This window comes from Rattus norvegicus, chromosome 17 (assembly GCF_021556685.1).
Source record: "Rattus norvegicus strain SHRSP/BbbUtx chromosome 17, alternate assembly SHRSP_T2T, whole genome shotgun sequence".
In the NCBI taxonomy this organism is placed as follows: Eukaryota; Metazoa; Chordata; class Mammalia; order Rodentia; family Muridae; genus Rattus; species Rattus norvegicus.
Window position 1 is genome coordinate 55,769,423 of NC_141550.1, and position 22,424 is coordinate 55,791,846.

The following is a 22,424-nucleotide window of genomic DNA, read 5'->3' on the forward strand; positions in this document are numbered from 1 at the left end:
TGAGCCATCTCTCCAGCCCCATGGAGGCTTACTTTTAACATGGCTTTTAATGACTTTGCTCCATTCGGAAATGTTTTTGTCCCCTTTGATTTTCATGATGGTTTGTAATAGTGCTCTCCATCAGGTCTCCTTTCCATGGACTCACTCTAGAGTCAACAATAGCCCAAGGATTTTTCTTGAGAAAGTGTCTTTTTAAAAAATAGGAATTAAATTTAAAAAAATCCAGTAAAATATTTCAGTACAAAGGTTTTGTTTTATTGACACTGTAAGAAACATTTTTATTATTTATTTTTCTTTGTTACAAAAGGACTAAGTGGTTCTGAAAGCCAAGGCAGAGTTCATGTGTCTGGGCTGACATTCCCATGGCCTATGAGCACTGAGCAGCCACAGGCTTTTCCAAGGAAGGCCCAAGGCCATCACATCCCCATCTACATCTACAATACTTGAATGTATTTACATGTGTTGTTCTTTAAAAAGGATTACACATTTTATTCTTTAAAAATCTAAAAAATGATGGAGAAAAGGAACACAGTTTATCTTACACATTTGCAGGATATACAAGGGTAACTTGTCAGAGGAGAACACCCTCCTATTAGCTTCAAACAACCCAGGAAATCAGATCACCCAACACTGCAGACCACCGCCACAGTCCTGTGCTCGTTTCCTGGTAACACTGTCTGGGCATGCAGCCTCTGAGTGCTGACTGGACAACAGCAACTGGTCCTTCTCATTGACAAGGAAACATAAAATAAGGCACATACATTGCAAGAATCAAAACCTGTGGCTCAGGACAAGCCAGCATGTGAGGAGCAGGGAAGTGAGTTAGCTACTTCTTCAGGAAAGTTATGAAAACCAAAAACCATTTAATGCAGACATTAACCAAGAGTGCCATGCATGAACCTGTACGCAGACATTAACCAAGAGTGCCATGCATGAGCCTGTCCTTCTCATTAAAAGCAGCTGTGACACAAGAGCCAAAGCTGTTTCCCTGAATACAGCAGCCACGAAATGAAGAGAGGCTGCTGACTCTGGGTGGGTTTTTGACAGGAAACACCAAGCCTGCAGAGATCTCAGGTCCCACGGGATAGTTTTAGTGACCAAATGATGCTTCCTGAACTATCATGACAGATTGTTGAAATCTAGGGATAGAACCCTTTCACCTTCCTTTTTTTTTTTTAACCTGTGTCCTGAAATCTTCATATTGAGAAAGGTAAGATATTTTAAGTGGAAACATCAATTCCATAAATCTAAAGGCAACCACTTAGAAAATAAGAATGAAAATAAACAATTAAAAAAAGAAAACACCGAGTCAAAAGCAGAAGGTCAGGAGGCAGGGGTGCTGGCTCTGTGCACTGACGGTCTCCTAGGAGAGGCTGCCAATAAAGGAAGTCACTGCACTAGAGAACTTCAAGGTCACATGCAAGGACTCCACCCAGAAAGGTCTCTGCTGCAGGAGGCAATGGCTATGACCAGGAATCAAGCTCACTCTTCTTGCTGAGGAAGGAGGAGAATCCTGAATCCCTGCTTTGAAATCAAAAGTAATAAAGAGACTGGACCAAAAATTCGGGTGTGCCAGGTCAGACCCAGACCTGAGACCTAAAAACTAAAAAGACTTTTGACAAATGAAATTCAGATAGTCCATCACCCATGAAAATGTGACCTGCTTGAGGCAAAAAGAAGCCTTGCTTTATTTAGTCTCCTAAACTCAGACCAGTAGTTCCCTTTTGTTTGTGGGTTGCCATTTGATTTATAAGGAACCTGGGAGAAGGCTGCAGGGCATGGAGAACTTACAGATTGTTTTACTTGTCCTTGGGACATCTATCAGAAAGTAAACTGGCTAGCATAGCCACAAAGGCATTTTACATGGTAGAGTTGCTCCCCTGTTGAAATTTGGGCTCCAAAAGACAGAAAGCAGGCATGAATGAAATTGGCTGGTCATAACATTCTTCCTATTACCTAACACCTACTGAGTTTTCACCTTTCTACTCATAATTTTAGAGGGCAGGATTTAAGAGGAGAGGTCACACAACCCTGTCAAGAATTACCTGGGGGAAATCCAATATTGGGGCTGGTGGGTAAACATTTTACTTTGTTTACAGTTTTAAAGTAATAACTATTTAATCCATGCACTCTGTCTACACACAGGATGACTCTCGTGTGTGAACTGCATGTGATGAACAGCTGCACTGTGTAAATCTTTAAAATCGGAATACAAAAGTACGAGTCCAATGTTAAGGACAGATGGTATGTGGAATTCACATGGCTACTAAATATCATCTTTCATGATCTCCAATGCTAAAAATGGCTAAAGCAATTAATTCCTGATGTTAATGTATGTGCGGTTTGCCTTTTACAACCAAGTTTTACACATTTTTTCCCTTTATAATAGGGCACTGAGAAAGTACCTTTTTATCTCAACTGTAGTGAATTTAATAAATGGTAGTGATGCATCTAGTTGTGGGTTGTTTAAATATCTACGCAGAGCTATATATAGTCAGTTCTCAGTAATCTATGACGAGTAAAGAGGTGAAACCAATGAATAATTATAGCAGGTCCAAAAAACATCCGCAAAGTGATTCTATCCAATTGTTTCGATCTACAATTGGTCTAACTTTATACCAAAAAGCTAAAAGCGTGACACATCTGAACATCGACAGCACGTGCACGCTCACTGCAGTGCTAAGTAACGGACTGTTCAGAAAGGTGGAGGGAATGTACGCAAGATAACCAAGAACTGACCATAGAGACGAACCCACGGGATACTTACAGAACACTTTAACCCCTAAAAAATCCTGATCAAACTACTTCGTTTCCAGGATCTCCACATTTCAACTTTTGTACAGCTGTTAAAAGTATGCCCTGAATTGAATCAAGGTGGAGGACACATAAAAACCTGCTATTTATACTAGCTATGTTGTGCCCACAAATAATCTTCAAATTCACTACTCATTCAATTCTTGTACTCAATGTGAAAATTAAAAATACACATACATACATAAAAGCAAGTCACTGAGTACTGTAAAGAAAAACTTTAAAAAGGTGGATCTGCAACCCCTTGGTCACAAGCACACCAATTCCTAGTTCTTGGGATGTCAGAGAAGCAGGCCGAATCTCTTAATCTGATGGCTTCTCTTCTAAAAGAAAGAACATGCGCATTATACATTGCCATTGGTTCACTCACAAGAGGGCAGCTTACAGGTTAAAAGAACAAGGGTGATTTGAAGGTCACAATACTGATTCAACCTGAAATGGAAGACAGTTTCTCCCCTAGAATACCATAGGGTTTTTCAGAGTCCTTTTCCATAAAAGGAATATACTTGAGACACATCCCAGTCAGGTGAGATGAGATTGCTAAAATACACACAGAACTTAAAAAAGAAAAAAACAAAACAAAACAAAAACAAAAAACAAAAAACCAGAGTCATTTCAGTCTTTCAAGTCCTAATTCTTTTATCTCTATTTGTGGTCCTCTTTGCCTACTGCCTACTGCATAACTGCAAGGAACTTGCTTTCTTCTGCAAGGGAGGTCAGCAAAGAACTCATATCCCCAATAGCCATGTTGGTGGTGCTCATGGACAGAGAAGGGAATGGGAGGGATGCCCGAGGTGTGGTGAGACGGGAGGAGCTGTGGGAAAGGTTCTGAATGATACTGGGGCTCAAGGCCCCTGACATTAGGCTGGTATGGTCCCCATCATCTATGATGGCATCAAAATCAATCTGCACGCCTTCTAGGTCATGACTCTCAAAGCTGTCAACTGTGCTGGTCACCTGGTTAACACCTGGGGAAAGTAACTCAGAATTTTCAGAGCCATTCTCCTGGAGCAGGCAGTTGGCCTCTGAGAGGGAGAATGAGCCAGCTTTCCTGTCTTGCTGACTGAAGCCCATGGTTTGGTCATAAAACTGACCGGAATAATTCTGCATGCTAGAGCAGAGCTGATGGGACTGCCCGTGTGCCTCCATTTTGATGCTGTTCACCCTGCTGGTCTGACTCACGTCACTGAGCTGTCCTTGTTGCAGAGTGAGGCTGCCCCTTGGCATTGCCTGACGCCTGCTGCCCCCATAGCTGGCACAGGGCTGGTAGCCCCTGATAACTGCCATACTTGATGGCTGGCTGATCTTGTCCTGAGTCCCTGGTAGGCAGCTCTCTGTCCCTTGATAGATGTTGATATGTGAGGTAGCACCAACCTGCCCTAGTACCTGTTGACCAGGGCGACTGGGCCCCTGGTGTTGCATGCTGCCACTGAGTAGCTGAGGAGCAATGTACCCCTGCCCCATTTGTTCTTGGGTTTGTATGCCATTCACTATGTTGTCAGCTAACTCATTTGGTGCCATGGACAGGCCAAAATCTAGCAAACCCCCATTCTCTTGCAAACTGTTGCCTTTCAGCTTGGACCCTTGAATCCCAGCACCACAGGCACTGTCTAGAACACTGGAAGTCAGTGGCTGCCTGCTGAGCTGGCTCCCATACTGCTGGGTCTTATAGGCCTGTTCATGGAAAGTATCTCCACTGGGGCCAAGTCCATCCCCACTGTGGACTGCAAAGTGCTCTGGGTCACTGTAGGAACTGCCATTCTCCCCAAGGGTCTGAGATCCCCCAGCTGGGCCAGTGCCAACCTTCCACAGGTTCTGTGGATGTACCACCATATTGCTGTATAACCCAAAGCCTCGAGCCTGCTGTACGGTAGGGCGCTGACCACACTTCAGCTTGGAGGATGACAGATCAGAACTTCCAGAGCTGACCTCATTCCACTGGATGGGCAAATCAGTTTTACTGCCCTCGGAGCAGGGTTGCTCCAGAGCTGGGTATTGCTGGCCAACATGACTGTCTGGCAGCCCCGGTAAGTCCAAGTCCTCTGGCTCACGGGCTACTTTGCCATCTTCAGAGATGGAACTCTGTAATTGCTGCCCATACCCTGTTTGGTTCTGGGAATTCAAATACTGTACCACATCATCTGGCAGGAAATCTTCATCATTCAAGCTAGCATCAGCATCCATGGTCAGGGCCTCCAGGGCAACATTCTCTGTGATGCTGGGAGGGCAAGGGGATGCTTGGAAGTACCGGGGATGGGTGCTCTCCTGCCGGGTATAATTTTGCAGCACTAAACTACGCTTTTCCACGGATGGAGGCAAATTTGGAGGATTAAAGCTATTCAGGCTGCTGAAGCGTTGAACCCTGGGAAGTGACATGTTCTCGGAGACGGTCCTCACAGGGTCGCTGGCTCTCCTCGCACTGTTTGCTAGCGCATCATGAGGCAGTAGGTGACGCCTGCTGTATGTATGGCCTCCTCCATCACTGCATCTCCGAGGAGGATGGACTGGAGGCAGAGTCACCCCTGAGTCCCTCCCCTCCCCGAGCAGGGCCATCCTGGTCTTCAGGCTCAGCTTTTCCATGTGGGGCAGAGGTGTGGGTGGCGGGCCACCCGTGGCAGCAGCATACTTGGCCTTCAGGCGGTACTGCTGCACGGGTGTGAGGCTGAGCAGACTGGGCAGCCCATCACCCTGGCTGGCCTCGCTGGACCTCCGTGAAGCATCTGTGGAGATGGGATCGTAGGAGTCGGCCACACTCACATTCTGGGGTCGCCCTTCAGCCTGCGATGCCTCACTGGACCTGCGGCTGGAAAAGCAGGGGGAGATGCCCGAGGATCTGCGGCTGCTCAGGTAGGCAGAGCTGATGGTGCTGGTGTTGCTGTCCCTCCTGTTGAGCGTGTTCAGCACAGTGAAGTCTACACCCGACAGATCACTTCTGCTCGGGAGAAGGGTCCCGGGCCCGCCTGAACTGTAGTTGTTATTTGACTGTGTGCCTGGAGGGAAGGCACAGAGGGGAGGGAGAGAAAGAGAGATGTAACATTAAGAATGCCTTAACATGGGGTTGGGGATTTAGCTCAGTGGTAGAGCGCTTGCCTAGGAAGCACAAGGCCCTGGGTTCAGTCCCCAGCTCCCGGGGGTGGGTGGGGGTGGGTGGGGGAGAGAATGCCTGAACATTGTTAAGGTGCTGACGAGCATTTGTAGTTCCTTGAACTGGGCAAACAGGTAAAATTTTCTTGGTTTTATGCTTTTGGAGACTAGAGTTGAGGCACTAACCACAAACACACCTATTGTGGAGGATTTTCTTGCCCCACTCAAACCCGAACAATTACAATTTCTTCATCAAAATCTGAGTTCTTCACATTTTAATTTGTTTGTTTTAGTATCATTCTGCTATTATTTTCAAAATATGGACCATCTGGAAAAGCAGTACAAATGGTTCAACATCGACACAGGTTCTGGCCTAAGTTAAGGATCTGTGGAGAAACTAACCAATATAAAATCAAGGGTTCTAGGTCCTCTTGGTGTGTTCTGGCTACAGTGAAAGGAAAAGAAATAGCCTGAGCAGACAGATCTAGTGTGGGACTTACCATTTCCTATGAGAGGAGATACCGCAGGGGCTTTGGAGGGTAGAATAGGGTTCAGTCTTGGAAACATTCCATTCACTTGCTTTAGCCTTTCAAGTTTGATATGCTCCATCCATTTGGTCCCTGCTGGGTTTCTCCTGCCTTGCAAAGCAAGGGCTGTGGTTGCCGTGGAAATGGTCGAGTCCATGATTGGGGTCTCATCGATGGCACTGAGGTCTGCTATACTACCTCCATCAGTCAGAGGAAGCTCGAGCCCACTGTTGGAATAGTTGCTGATGGGGGACTGTTGGCTGCTGCATGAAGACTGACCACCAGGGCTTGGCTGAGATGTCTATTGGGTCAAGGAGAAAGGAACAAAATGACGTCAGGAAGGGTCAAGGAGAGGAAGCTAAAATGACACCTCATGCAAGCCAAAACCTTCAGGTTATCAGCAGGTTAAATGAGAAGAAAAACTATGTGTTGGTGGATGTTTGGGCCAAAATGAGAATGGCCCACCAACCGGGCTGATACACAGGGGAGGTAATGGATGACGGAAGATGCTAGATGTGGTGTGGTCAGAGCTATCAGCCATGACACCCTGTTTCAAATGCCACCTACGCAGACATACTTTCTTGTTTTCAATTCTACCTCCAGGACATTATTTCTGGGCAAAGTCTTCACCATTCACTATAACAGAGTATTTATGTATATAATGGGATCAATTCTTAATGGAGCAATTGTTACTGGAAATTGATACAAATCGCACAGAGTACCTAAGTATAAAGACCTGGCATAGTTAAAGATGAGGAGGTTCCAAGCTTTGGTAACTATTACTGTTCCACCTGGGGTTCATTTTGCTGAGCTACTGCATACACATAGGGGATGCTTTATAAAATACTTTATCTCCTTCCAACAAAGATACCTGTAGGCTATCCAGACCTGGTTCTCAAATAATTCTGTCTTCTTCCCTGCCACCTTCAAGGTGGCTGTAACTGGTAAAATATCAATCCTTTTGCTCTGTCACACTCAGAAGGGAAGACAAGCTGCAGTGGATAGTAGCCCTGAGTGTGTAGATTGATTTTATGGTTCCTCTTGATGTGTGCCTCTCTTAGTATGATCTCCTAATCTTAAACAAATAGACGCTAGAAGAGAATTATGTAGCTAATGAAAACTTAATCCTACCAACTAGTTTTAATCAAAGAGAGTACTACTTTTGTCTATGCCAGGGCTTATGGAATAGTAGGTGGAAAGTCTGACCAGCACAGGGTCTGGGAATAGACCTATAGCACACAGGATAGGTCTCACAGTGTACAGCTAGTTGGTCTATATAAAACTGCAAGGGTACATACTGATGAAGTCACGTTTTTTTTTAAGAACAAAAGTGGTGTTGAGAAAAGTTCGTTGGCCACCGAAAGTCACAAAATTTAGACCCCTAATCTGAGCCTCTGCAATACCCCCCACCCAGAGTTCCTGTACAAACCGGAGCCACTAACAACAAGTAAAAACCCACTCAGTGATCCTCAGGTGAGATGAACAATGATGCTGAGGAAGTGTCTGTAGAGGTAGCTCCTGGGAACGTCTCACTTTATTTACTTTCACATCATACGAATACAAGCAAATGTATACTTTCTCAGCAAGTGCCACATGGTGCAGTAACTTCAACCTGGGCAACCAAGCAGAGCTAAGGAAGATTTGTAAATCTGATCATGAGTATGTAAATTCCTAATCATTTTGCCTCAGCAAAGTATTGAGATATCAGCTCTTCCAGAGGTGCTACAAGTTTTTAAAGCTTTGGGTAATTTTCACATAATCAAAATATAAATATGTACACAGATCTGTGTATAGGACTATGCATACACATGCCGCAGAACATGTAAGAAGGAGCAGGTTCTTACAGTCAGAAAACTACTTATATGCACTCAATTGGATGGAGGTTAAGTTGCTAAAAATTCTAAGTCTTCTTCAAAGAACACAGTACATATCTAGTCCCACACTTGAACTTATCCTAGGTCAAGATAGTAAATAGAATTTGAGAACAACTGCTTGGTTGGCCCAGTGTGACTTATTATGAAGTCCCAGGCAAAAATAACAATGAGTCATCATCTAACTTCACAGTTTTCGCATGCTATGTTCAAGGCACAGAGCTGAGCAATGCTCACCAACGATAGATATCACAATGCCATAAAATCCAAACAAAGATGAAATGGGAAGAAAATTTGCATGTTGAAACGAAAACAAACAAACAACAACAAAAAAAGAATAGAGAAGCCAAAATTCCCTCACCTTATTACCCACTGTCCTTAGGAAGTGAGAACAAGACATTTGGGAGCAATAGACAGAAGAGGTGTTGCATTAATAAGAAAAAAGGAGAAAGAATTTAATTTATAGCATGATGACCAAATTAAAGACATGTTTTAAAAGAAATAATATTAGAAATGTAATGTTCATTAATAAGTGTCTGTGAAGGTATCTGGTATTTAATGCATATGAGCACACGGCATCTGTTGGGGAAAGGGGTCCCGTGATTAACCTAGAGGAAACTTCAATTTTCTCACCTGCAAATATAGGGTTTGGTCTGCAAATCTTTGAGTTCTATCTTTATAATCTAATTTGTCTATAAATATTCCCATACCATGTCATTTTTAAGAGAAACTGCTGTAAATAACTAATTCTAGCAATTCTATTTTTTTTATGTAATAGAAGGTATCATGGGTTGTGGTGACATACAGATCCTGTCGCTGTCTTCACTTTCCCTGAGCTGTTTAGCCCGTGATCACAACACTAGTCTTGCCCTTGCCTACTCCCCCTTGGCTCTGGAAAACCCTACAACTGGTGCCTCTCATCTCCCTCCCCTTCTCCTGGAGCTCCTGGCTGAGTGCTGAACTGTGTCCTCAGGGCCTCTGCCCTCAGAGCACATTGCTGATTCTCCTTCCCTAGAAGGCTTTTCACAGACTTGTGTTTAAACCCACTCATCGGAATTGTATTTGTTTTTCAATCTGCACATCCCACTGAACTGTAAACCCCCAAAGAATAAGGACTTCAGCTTATTCTTCTTGGGGTCACCAGGGCAAGGAAGACAGAAAATGTATTTGCAGAAAGGCTCAAGGAATGATTTTCTACAGAGTAGCCACAGTAGAGACACTGACAGCCATGTCTGTGTACCACAAGTGGTACAGCTAAGGATCGGTTTTATAAGTCAGGTAAGAATCTTAGAGACTCCCTCGGAGCAAAGTTATTACCTAAGCAGATTAACTTCTAGTGAGCAGTCTCAATCAATGGGCTCACGACTCTCACATCAGAATGGCTGGATACAATGAAAGGGGATAGTGTTGTCCTTTGACATGTTCATCTGGGCTTTTCTCAATGAGCCTGGTCGGCTCTGGCAGAACAGGAGAGTGAATGACATACCATGGGCTTTTCAGCCTTGACAGTCTTCACCTGGAGGCATTCTTCCCGCTTTGAGGTAGTGTTGCTCAGCTCCTTCTGCTCACCGAATGCTCCCTGAGTCGGCCGGCCGGGGGACCTGGACTGTGAATGGCTGCCAGAATCTCTAGGTGGTGGAGGCCGAGGGTGCATGTCCCCACGCTGCTTCTTGGTAACATGAGCCTCAGGGCCATGCACAGTCTTCACATGTTTCCGGAGAGAGCTGGGGTCTGTGTAACGCTTGGTGCAGCCAGGGATTTTGCATACATATGGTTTCTAGCAAATTCCACAAAAAGGAATTGTTGATGAATGGCAATAAAAGTGATTATGATTTGGCAATTGCTCATTACAACTCTATTCTTTCAAAAGCACTTCCCCAGCATTCAGATACCTATCAGGTCTAATGACTTAGAAAGCCTATTTGAATATTGTTCAGTGTCCATAGGATCTAGCTTAACAGGTATTATTTAGAGAGCTCTGTGAGTGGTAGTAGTGTATACATTGCCTTTACAGTGTTGGAAGCACTTATGCTCTGAGTGGAAGTATCATGGCTCTCCCTCTATTGATGATGATAATGGAGAGAGGCTTGTAAGAAGATGATATCAGGACACTTGTATACATCTTATAGGAGATGGGCTGTGTGAAGAAATTTATTATCTTGGTTCTTAGATATAATAATTCTTTGCTTTGAAAATGTACTATTTGTACACAGGTATTATAATAGGAAATACAACTAAGCTTCTCAGAGTTGTTTTCACGTTGTTTAAATAAATGCTCATTTGGGTAACTGGGTACCTTACAACTGTTTGGGGTTTGGATGTAAAAACCCTCAGAAGGTCTCTGGTCTAAAGTCATAGCCTTATTACAGACTCTCCACACCCACTCCATATACTTCTCAAGGCTGCTGAGGGATTTACAGAAACCCAAGACTCCCAACCGTCTTTCCTCTGATGTTCCACATCTACTAGCAGAACTTCTCCCTGCTAATTTTATTTTTTCCCCGAGGCATCCACCATGCCTCCTGAGACAGTTAAAAAACACTGGGGCATTTATAACAAAAAAAAATCATATAATCACAGAATCACATAACAATGCCAGAATGGTGATCTTTGTTTCCTTGCCTTCCAAGAGTAGCATTCTGGGATGTTGGTATTGAGTAAAGTCAGCTCTGCCTGTCCAAGGGCTCTACATCCACAAACTTAACTAACTTCAGGTTGAAAACACAAAAACTTCATACCTATAATGTGAAAACCTTATACATGCAGTGATCATGAATAGATGCTTCTTCTTGTTGCTAATCCCAAACAATAGAGCAGCTATTTACATGGCATTACACTGCAGCAGGCAGTAGATGTAATCAGAAGTATAAGAGTGTGTGTATACATACATATATACATACATACATACATACATACATACATATATATGTATATATATTATATGATATTGCAGCATTTTATTGAAGAGACTTATGTATTCTCAGATTCTGGTGTGGGCTGGGGTTCTGGCATGATCCCTTGCTGAAAGCAATGAGAGGATTATGTATTTCCACCTCTGTGTACCGGATAGTAAGCTAGTATATAAGAAATCATCATAAAAAGCATGATTAAAATAATGTATCTCTTATCCTTGCTGAACACCCTGTCTTGTAAAATGCATGTCTAAAAGATGCTTTTTCACTAAAAGCCTACGGCCACAATGAGAGCAACCTAAAATGCCGAAATTCTGTTAACGTAGAGAAGTGAAGATTTCGAACATTATCCTGAGAGAGACTTTACCTTCAAATGTAAGATTCAGTTGGATAGAATTGATTCCCATTAACTACAGATTATGTCTACTCAGGAGCTCCGTGATTTGCCGCATATATATGATGAAATGAGAGTACAGGATTCCATGCATTAGGGACAGAAGAATGGCTCCGACAGTGCCATTACGTTTGGGTGTTTGTACATCAACCCTGTGCTTGCTCAGAGCACAGATGGGACAGGCTGCTCCATCAGCAGAGTGCCTGATGCAGGTGTGTGGCAAGGGGAGAGAAGACAATGACAGGGTACAGGATAGGGACTGGATGAGCTACTCTTCCTATAAACACATTCATGTGAATATTAAGACTAGCCTGGAAATGGGTTCACAGCGGGTGGGCAATGTGCACAGAGAAGTTTATCAGAACTAGCATTTTTTAAAGACCAATGGCATACCAGTGAACATGCACATTAAATGTCACCTACAAAAATACATAAGAACACAGGTTCTGGAAGTTTATACTTTAAAACAAAACACATAACCACAACTCTGGAGCTTGGTCTTGAAATTATGTGGCAGCAATAAAATGCCAGGATAATAGCAGAAGCATTAAGCGGTCAGGTTTTCATGTCTTAGACATTCAACTTCAGACATGCTGTTTACCATTTTGACTTGCATATCCTTTGGAAAGCAATTGATGTGTTTTCTCCTGACTACAATTTATCAGTGAGAGGAATAAGTTCTTTTTCTATAGACCACGCTAGCTGTGTATTCTCTCACCTCAGCCTCCCAGGCACTAGGATTATAGCATTGAGCTACTATTCCCAGATAAATTTTATTTTTCACTGAACATCAAATGAGTGCTACCATATGTAAGATTTCCTGCACACAAAGATGTGTAACCTCAATAAAGATTCTTTATGTAATCCTTTATATTTTATATGCAGAATCTTCTTTTCTGGTAGGAAAAACGAGACCATGCAATCACTTATAGTATAAAGTATGAATTCCAAAGATGTAGACAACTGAGGACTCATTTTTTGGTTGAGATAATCCTGGGAGGTGTCAGTTACTAAAATCTGGGCTTAACTGCCATCTCATGGGTACATATGATGCTTGCAACTGCATATGTCCCATGGTAAACACTTGCACAGTGGAGCGTTTCTTATGAGGAAGCACTTTGGCTGGGTAGCGAAAACAAAGAATGAGATTCTGTGGAATAAAAGCAATGACGATGAGAGGCCAAAAATGAAGGTTCCCTAGAAAAGGTCCTGCTCATGAGTGGTCTGGAGCATGGTCATAAAGGTAGCTCCAGGAGTAAAACAAACTGTATGATCTATACTGGGGAGTCCTTTCAGAGGTCACAGTCCAGGGGCCCCGAAGGAGCAAGGACAAAAGTCATAGAGAAATGCCATTCCAGCTTTTTTGTTATATAAGGAACTGAGTATTCCTGGATCTACCCCTGTTGAGTTCTTGGCTACACCTATCAGAGCAAAAAGTCCTCACACACAACTTCTTTGCTTAGCAAAGACGTGAGGTCATAAATAAGAGAATAAAATAAATGCAAGTAAATACCAGGATTTATCTAGGATGGGCTCACTGGACTGCAAGAACCTGGATTTCCAGCACAGGCCTAACTTTTGTATATGTGGAACTGTGGCGGCCTCCATACTGGAAACCAAAGAGCCTCATACACGGTACAGAGAAAAATGATTGTGTGTGTGTGTGAGTAAATCTTAATTATGTGCTATTGCTCACTCCTGGTAACAACATTATTGCCCAAGTCATCTTCCAGTTTCCCAAGAGGTTTAATCCTCATATAATCCTAACCTCAACAAAGAAAAAACAATAACTAGACTATACCTAAAATAAGCAGATGTGTGTACATGTTTTAAGTTCATAAACAATGAAAATCTATGTATTTGCATATCCCTGTCTCAATATACTCACTAACCAAATTTCTCTACAGTAGGGGAGGTTGGCTAAACTCTACAAAAAGGAATGAATGTCTTCTTTTACTTAAGTATATGAAAGATAGCTAATTTAATTACTATTTTAATTAAAATTCTAAGTAAAGATTTTCAAACTCTATGAATTGAAATTGACAGAAAAATAACTAAGGACATTCTTCATGTTGTATAATAATTCTAGAACATTCTAGCACTCCAAAATCAGCAGTCTGCTATTCCCTCAGCCTCAAGCTATTTTGTCTCCATGGATTTACCCATTCTAGATTCCCTAAAGTCTTCAAAACAACAGCATCAGATGACACAGTGGCTATTATAGTCAGAAAAAGTACTTATGACAAAAAATGAAATCTATCTCCTTAGGTCATTAACAGGAGATTCAAAATGACCTACCCATCCTTATCACACCATGACCTTTTGAAAGAGCTGGGGTCTGTGGATCTGTAATTATTGAGTTTCAAGTATGATCAGATCTGAATATACATTTTAGACAGTGTAGATAATTTCATTAAAGGTCATTTTAATCTGTTTTATTCTATTACCAGAACTATTCCCCCACCTCTACTTAAAGCCAAATGTCTCCTGAGCAAAATGGCTCACTTAGTTTAGATACTGCTAGCCAACAACTGATGAGGTCATAATGGCCACTCATACATGTAAATTCCTCCTTTTGCAACAACGTTTCAAATTAACCAAGGATACATTTTTATGCCTGAACTATGTGCTACTTAGTTATCTCATTTCTATCCCAAATGAGGGGAGCATTGGTAAACTTGGTTTATTAAGGGGACAGTTTACCGAGGAGTCAACATTTCAGCTATACCTCCCAAGAAGAAGTTTTATACTTTTAGTCAGATATGCATCAAAGCTTAGCTAAAACAAATTTGCAACCATTTTTACATTTATCAGTAGTCTGGGGACAATTATCTAAAAATAATGGTAATCTAACACAAACCGCTGTCATAAAGCTTTGCTCATTTTATCTTCAATAACAGACTTAAATATTAACTGTGCTGCTAAGAAGATCTTCCATGATCCTCTGGAATTTAGACATCTGAAAATTGTATTTAAGCTGTTTGCTTGATGAAAATAATTTTAGATATCACGTATGTGATAAAACTGCTCTCTCCTAGAAAACAAAATTGGATGCTTTTAGGAGTGAGCTGTCTGTCACTTGCCAGTGTGATGGTTCTGAATGTCTTTAGACAGCAGCAGGTCCTAGTTTGTGTGGGTCCATGGTATTAGAGCAAGCAGCCTGAACTCTAAATTAAATGCTACTACTGTCTGGTCAGTAGGTGGCAGGTCTGAGCAACAGGAAACTAAGTTTAGCAAGAGTTTTTCACAGAATTTCTTCTTCATCTGAATTACCCACTAAACATGGTCCATACTTGAGGTCTCAAACCTTTGCCTGCAGACCTGTGGGGTCTCAGAGCCTACTCAGTCAGAACAGCCCAGAGAAAATAAAACAGAGCACATCTACTGTACCAGGTAGATGATGCCATGAAAGCTCATTATTTTTGCTGGTAGCTTTGGGTAGCAGAGAAGGCTTACCTCATTGGAATGTGTTCTGTTTTGGTGCTTGGCCCGATCTGAAGCGTTAGAGAAAGCCTTGTTGCAGCCCTCATGCTCACAGACATATGGCTTCTCTCCAGTGTGAGATCTCAAGTGGGTTTTCAGGTTTTCGAGTCTTGAGTAGGCTTTTGTACAACCTTCAAACTGAGGACAACAGGTAAATCTGGACCACTCTACACAACAACAGCTGCAGTTTGCGCCCACCCCCTCCAAGTGGATAAAAACTTGACCTTTCAAGGGTCAGCAGCTTTTCAAAACCAGGGAACAAAACCCCCACTAAACTCTGCATTTATTGGGATTCAGATGTGGCTTGGGGCAGTTGAAGACAAAGCATTGTCAGTGCCAGTAAAACTCCTGAAGGCTTTTTTCCCCTCTACTATTTTTTTTTTAATAGACAGCTCAATGTGGACAATGAATTTCATTATCTGTTCATTGATCTCCTCCAATTCCCACTGATTTCAGATTCAGCACAAAGTCCATTAATGCGGCTTTGTGTCCATACAAAGGCATGGAATTTGATCATGTTTGTAAAGGCTCTTTAAGATGTAAAGTACCAGGGGCTGTACAGCACTCACAGCAACTCCAGAGAGCACCCAGTCTCTCTGCAGCCCCAGCCTACTCCAGAGGCTTCTTACTCACTGTGGTGACCCAGCAAGGAGTGAGGAGACATGATAACCACAGGCAGCTGAACTGTCTTGTCAAAAAGCTTGGGGTAAGAAGTGACTTGGGTTCTTTTTAGGTTTCAGAACATATACAAGTAACACTTGAGACATGATAAAGACATGATGTTCATTTATGCTTCATATCATATACACACTAACAAACAGTGCCATACGAATGTTTTAGTGCACCTGCGCTGTGTCCACAAATGCTGTGTCCACAAGTGGTTGCGGAAGTAATGAACAGGGCTTTCTAACCAGAACCTTACCTTAGCACCCAAAGCCTTGTGCACAGCAGTGAAATGCTCTGGTATGAGCTACATCCCAAGCCTAGTATACTGAACTTTGTTTTTCATAAAGAATGCTCAACTTAAGGCCTATAAGATGGGTCAAAGTGCAAGTTGTGTAAACTTGACCAATAGAGTTGGATACCTGTTAACACACCTAAACGGGCAACAAGAGAATCAACTTCACAAAATTATCCTTTGACCACAGTATGTACAAATAAAAACTTAAGTGGCCTGCAGTATGCTGAGCTGTAGGAATATGGGAGACACAGAAGGCATGAGCTCATGGGGCCACTTATGCCTGCTTGTCGCTCTGCAGAGATGGCCTGTTTGAAGCTCAGCATTAAGGTACTCTCTCTACAAACAGTACTCTCTCCTCATTACCCTTTTAGATCCTGGGGTCAATAGTATTCAAACCCCTTGAGAACAGGAAAGACCTACAGAGCAAAGTGTCATGCTTGTCAGTGTGAGGGGCTGAAGCTGTCAGGTAAGTACTTACTGTACATTTGTGAGGCTTCTCTCCGGTGTGTCTTCTCATATGTACTACCAACATGTACTGGGCTTTGAACGGTTTCTGCTCTCTTGAACAATCAAGCCAGCGGCACACAAACTCCTTCTTTTCTCCATGAATGTGGTCATTATTGATATGCTGGGGTTGAGGAAGAGGAAATTAAATTAAAATGTGTTAGCCATCTCTCAAAGGAACAAAGAGAAGTGAAAAAAAATGCTCAAATTTTAAGCCTTGAAGATTACAAGAATAACTTTAATACATCATAGATTTTGTAAAACATTTCTAGTACGTACATTTATAAGTACATTTGCTCTTGCTAACTGACTGTGAAGCCAGTGTGGGAAATATGATTGGGAACAGGCTTGGCATCCAGAAGAAACAGCAATAACAACAAAACACCTAGAGCCTGAAATCCGAAAAGCACTGGTTAAGTCTGAGTTCTACAAAGAGCATGTGTAAGATAGGCCTGCTGCTCTGAGTTCTCTGCTTTCTCGGGGTTTTTAGTATAGGACCACAGGTGCGCTTGCGCTCTCTCTCTCTCTCTCTCTCTCTCTCTCTCTCTCTCGTGTGTGTGTGTGTGTGTGTGTGTGTGTGTGTGTGTGTCTGTGTGTGTGCGCGCGTGTGCGCCTAGGATGTGGGGGCTTAGACAGAACTCACATGCGCCCATAATTCCATAACAAGGCTCAAGAAAATGCAACTTTGGTTCAGATTTGGAACAATATCTCCTTGAATAATAACCCCAGAGAACTAGGTGCTAAGAAAGAGAATCTGCCCTCATTTCCATGAAGTTGTACAATCCTATTATTAATAATCTTTCTCAGATTATTTTAAGGGCATGGCTGCTTTGCTTGCATACATCTGCGTTCACTAGGCGAGTGACCGGTGTCTGTGAAGATCAGAGAGGGAAATCAGGTCCCTGGGACCTGTTATGGATTGTTGTGATCTGTCACTGTTGCTGGGAACCAGAGAATCTGTGTCCTCTGCTAGGCAAAAAAACTCTTAACCACTAATCCAGTGGTTCGTAATCTTCCTGATGCTGCGACCCATGTTGTAGTGACTCCGACCATACAATTATTTTCGTTGTCACTTAACTGTAATATGGATACTGTTATAAATGATAATGTGAATATCTGTGTTTTCCTTTAGACGCAGTAAAAGGGTCATTCTGCCCCCAAGAGGTCATGACCCACATGTTGAGAAGTACTACATTAAGCCATCTCTTCGCACCCAGGCAATTTTTTAAAAATAAAAAATGAAGGTAGATTTCCTCAAATTCCTCATCAGTTCCAGGCTTTGGGGTGAGTTACAGCTCTATTTTTAGAATGACATGTGAAGTGCCTTCCACGAGGACACATGGAAAGCCTACAGTGACACCTGAGGCAGAGCAAGGGAGCGCTCCACAGAAAACCGCAGTGGCTGTGCCTTCATTGTCAGCGGCACATGTCTGCAGTGCCAGGACTGAGAGCCGCAGTGGGAACACTACCAAATGAAAACCAGACTGGACCTCACAGTAAGCCCTTCCTCACAGTACCAAAGCCAACGGAGTCCATCTTCAGTAAGCTTAGTGTATTACTTAAAGGTCAAATTCTAGACTACCAGGGACTTTTTTTTAATCCTGTTATGCTTGATTTGCCTTATTTTAAGGCTACCAGGTATACTTTTTCAAATACACAGATATACAGCTCTTAGAAGTCATCCAGTAATTAAAATTTTCTTGAGCTCTGTAGCAGTAATGACACAGCATTGATGTGTGCCGCTGAACACTCTGGCTTAGGGACCTAGTGGGAATTTTCTGCTACCAGAATAGGCTTTCTCGATTACTCTTCTAGGTGGCTGATTACCTGAGGATAAAAATTTTGCATGAAAAAAAAATAATTTTCTGTGTTGTTTCTAGAAGTTAGAGCTGGATAAAGGAAAAGAAGTCACTACTCTCCTCTCTCTAAGCAGCAATCAGAATGCCCGACGAACTGCAAACATTGAGCGGCATGTGACAGCACACACAGAGAGAATCTTAGCACGTGGGACTATATGCAACAGACCACAGTGACTGACAGGAGAACCGGCTCCCGAACTTCCTATCCTAAACCAGCATTCCTAGGAAGCAGTATCTAGACATTACAATTACGCACATAAACCACAAAGAGAACAGATGTGCAGCACAGGGAATCCAGGGCTGCCATGCAGCGTCCTGGACATTGCTCAGGAAGGTCCCCGATGTGACCTAAGAAAGAAAATCTGCATATACGACTTCCTCTGAGATAAAGAGAGATAAGTACATAGAATCACCCCATAAAGTTGCTACTGTTTCAGTTTTTCCATTATTGGAAATGAACAAATTGGCCCTTGTCCTAAAACACTTGGAAAGATGATGGGGAAAAAGGGAGGAAGGAAGAAAAAATGGAGAGAAGAGGATGAAATACAGAGAAAGGGAGAAGGAAAGATTCTGATTGGAAAACACAATTCTATTTGTGCTGACCAGCCTCCTAAGAGTCACACACTCATCCACAGGTTGTGTGCGGTGCCTAGCACTTACATAGTATCTTTTTAGTCCATATGATCTACTAAGCAAAGAAAATATTGCCAGCAAAAGACACCCTGAATACTTGTTTATCTTTTTTTTTTTTTGTCTTTTTTTTCTAGAGCTGGGGACCGAACCCAGGGCCTTGAGCTTGCTAGGCAAGTGCTCTACCACTAAGCTAAATCCCCAACCCCATACTTGTTTATCTTAATACAACTTTGCTTTACATGGTCTTTAATGTATAGCATTTCACTACTATACAATTACTCTCAAGAATTCACAAAAAGCTTTGAAAGATATCTAGGCATCGCCCATTCTTTCCCTGACAGAGCAAAGGGATCCAATGATGGCAATGGTTCTCTCCTCTCTTGCCTTCCAGGATGGTGTGTGGTAAGCCTTTTGCATTAGGCACAGCCACAGGGAGTGAGGCAGACATAATTTCTGCCCTAAGGAAATTACAGTCTCCTGGAGGAAAACAGATAATAACTTAAATTGTTGTGTAATTACAGTTGTGATAAGCATTATGAAGGGAAATAATGGGTTTCATAAAAGCATGTAACAGGGGTCCAAGATCAATGTGGTACATCAGGAATCGGGAGTTGGTTCAAATGAAACCACACTGAAAGCACAACCTGAAAGCTAAACCAAGCCCCACCAGGTATGTGAGAGGTCAGGCTGAGAGCAGAGAAAAGGGGAGACTATGGCAGACACAGAAGCACTCACTGAAAGTCAGATCTTGGTACCAGTGAGGATGGCGGTGATACCCACAGTCAGCAAGAAAGAACTTGCCAGGTAGACCTAGCAGGCCTCAGGCAATGTTGCTGCTTTGCCTGGTGAGTAGGCATGAGCTCACAGTGTGTTAAAGAGACACTGTTCAGACCGGCAGGCACAGGCTGTCGGGCCACGGCTCACTAAGAAAGCAACATACCTCAGATCTCCAACAATAAGGCTGTGTGGGGCTACACCTAAACAACACGGTCCTTGCACACCTACCCCATTGAGGACATCGGGGTTTAGTAACTGGAGCTACTCAGGGAGACACCTGAGCAGGAGGAGGAGGGGTCAACAGTGGGTGAACTATAATAAAAGACTCCTTTTCCTCTGTTCTGTTGAGGCGTCTGAAGAGTTTAGCATGAGAGGTCTCCAGAGGCACCCTGGGTCCTGGTACTTTCTAAGAACTGAAAGAGGAAGGGTAACAGTTGTCCAGTCCCCTGACAGTGGCAGGGTGGGCAAGCTCTGGCCTATGTCGGAGCTGAATTCTCCAGGTATTGAAAGTGCCTGGAAGAATCTGCATGTGATCGTGCCACCTCCAAGCAGGGAGAACCAACAGCAAGCGCATGAGCACAGCAGCAGCGAACAGCAACTGCATTCACGTTTCATCAGAGGGGCATGGAGAACAGAGCAGCAGGCAGCCCCGGAGTTGTCATCTCTACAGGAGGAAGAGCGAGAAGGGCTGGCGTTGGACAACTAAAGCTCCACATTCTGCAACACTAGTTCCTAGAGTAGACTGCAGTCTTAATGTGTTGTATAATTTTCCTGAGACTGCTCTTAAATTCAAACACAGATGATGCTGGAGTGGGTGCCTACATGTGCACACGCATGGAGCTTCAACGATCTGAGGGGGAAGTGAACAGTGCCTCTCTGATGCGGTAGTCAGTCCCATGAGGAAAAAGAGGAGAGAGGTAGCTATATGACTGTGTAAGACATCCAAATGTGTTTAACATGCAAGAGATCTTTGTCTTTAAATCTAGGAATTACTTATAAATTAAGATTCTAAGAAATCATTAAGCCTCAGGTGGTTGTAAATTTTAAATAGTTACTTGCCTTTAAAAATAACTGTTTGGTCCCTGAGCCTATAGGTTAGTCGAGCACTCTGGAGGTAAAAAGACACTGATGGCCTCAGCAGTAAACATTTGGGCAGGCCTATTTGCCAACTTGGGCTTTAGTTAAATCATAGTGACAAACATGTTACACTTACACACACACACACACACACACACACACACACACACACACACACCCAAAACCAAAACAAAAAAACCAAAACAAAACTAGGCAGTGGTCTGGATCTGACCTACAGGCCCATCACTGTCTTGTCCCAGTTGAAATGATTTCAGGGCTTCCTTCCTATCCTATCACCTTGTCAGGTTATCTTCTCTCAAACATGAAAAAGTACAAGTAGATGGAGGTAGGTTTTCATGCTAAAGAATAAAAACCAGGTTGCTAGAAGAAAAAAGTCTCCAAGAAAGAGCGAAAGAGCGGGAGTTCAGCCACAAACACTTTGCTATATATATATATCTGTCATTCTACATGTAGGTCAAAAGTGCACTCATTTCTCTTACTAGAATCCAAGGTCACTGAGAGTAACCTACAATGAATAGACAATTGACATTGGACAGACCGATTTTCAAGTGAAGCTGACCTGAAATTCAATGGCTGTGAGTTTGTGGTTTTCTCTGAAAATTTGACTTCCTAACAGTGAGAATGTTAACCAAATATATAAATAATTTAATTGAAGGGAAAATAATGCATGATTAAATTCCAAACTAATCCAACACTACGACATGCAATTTGCCAGAGGCCCAAGATCCAGAAAGAGATAGATGGTCTAAATTATAATGCTGTGTGCCTGAGCTGCTCTAAATGCCCCCTTTTGAATAAACAGGGGTCACTGGAACCAGCACATTCCCAACAAAAGCTAAGTCCAAATACTGGACTTCTAGTTGGAATTGCATCCGCCTTAGGATATGATAATCGATGACATTAACATAACTAGCATAATGATCAAGCTAAGGTCGGATTTTCACCAACTGTGATCAAGTCTTTAGCAGAATGAGCCAAGGGCCATAATTCCATGTTTGCCACTCACTCTGGTCTATGAGAGCCTAGAAAAAGGCAGGAGAACTCAATAGCTTGCTTGTCAATGCGGGGAGCAGAAGGCACTTCTTTATTTCAGGGTAGAGAATTCTTTCGGAAGCTCTGGCCCAATTGTGAACCAAGGAAACTTGGAGAGGGGCAGAAGAGAGACCTGAAGGAAAAGGAAAGGGAAGCTTTTCTTTTCACTAACAGCAGTAGAATGGAGGCCTACAATGGACTTCACTGAGCTAATCAGTCTTTTCTTCTTGCTTCATTATGTGAGTTCAGAGCAGGCAGTTTTCCTAACCTTCAGCTGAAACACATATGTGGCCCAGCCGCAGTGGGTGCTCACACAGCCTCACATAAAGCTGCTATTCAATCAGTTTGTGAAGCTTGGAGGTGCGTCCCACTTTTGTTCTGCAACCCCCCTCTTTGGGCAAGATTCAATTTCCACTTGGAAAGCACAGCTTTCTAGATAAGTAGGCTCAGTTCTTAGGAACTCCCTGAAAGGAGAAGT

At 42.8% G+C, this 22,424-nt stretch overlaps 1 protein-coding gene across 2 annotated transcripts in view; it reads right to left on the reverse strand.

The window, feature by feature from the left end:
* Positions 1 to 233: 233 nt before the first annotated feature.
* Positions 234 to 22,424, reverse strand: part of Gli3 (GLI family zinc finger 3) — a 274,470-nt gene continuing 252,279 nt past the window's right edge. The window contains exons 11-15 of one of the 2 annotated variants that reach the window (XM_087589731.1): positions 16,522 to 16,671; positions 15,056 to 15,220; positions 9,780 to 10,070; positions 6,396 to 6,723; positions 234 to 5,801 (exon numbers count right to left, since the gene is read on the reverse strand). In XM_087589731.1, coding sequence (XP_087445857.1) covers positions 3,484 to 5,801; positions 6,396 to 6,723; positions 9,780 to 10,070; positions 15,056 to 15,220; positions 16,522 to 16,671 — 3,252 coding nt within the window. In that variant the 3' untranslated portion in view covers positions 234 to 3,483. 2 annotated transcript variants of the gene reach the window in all.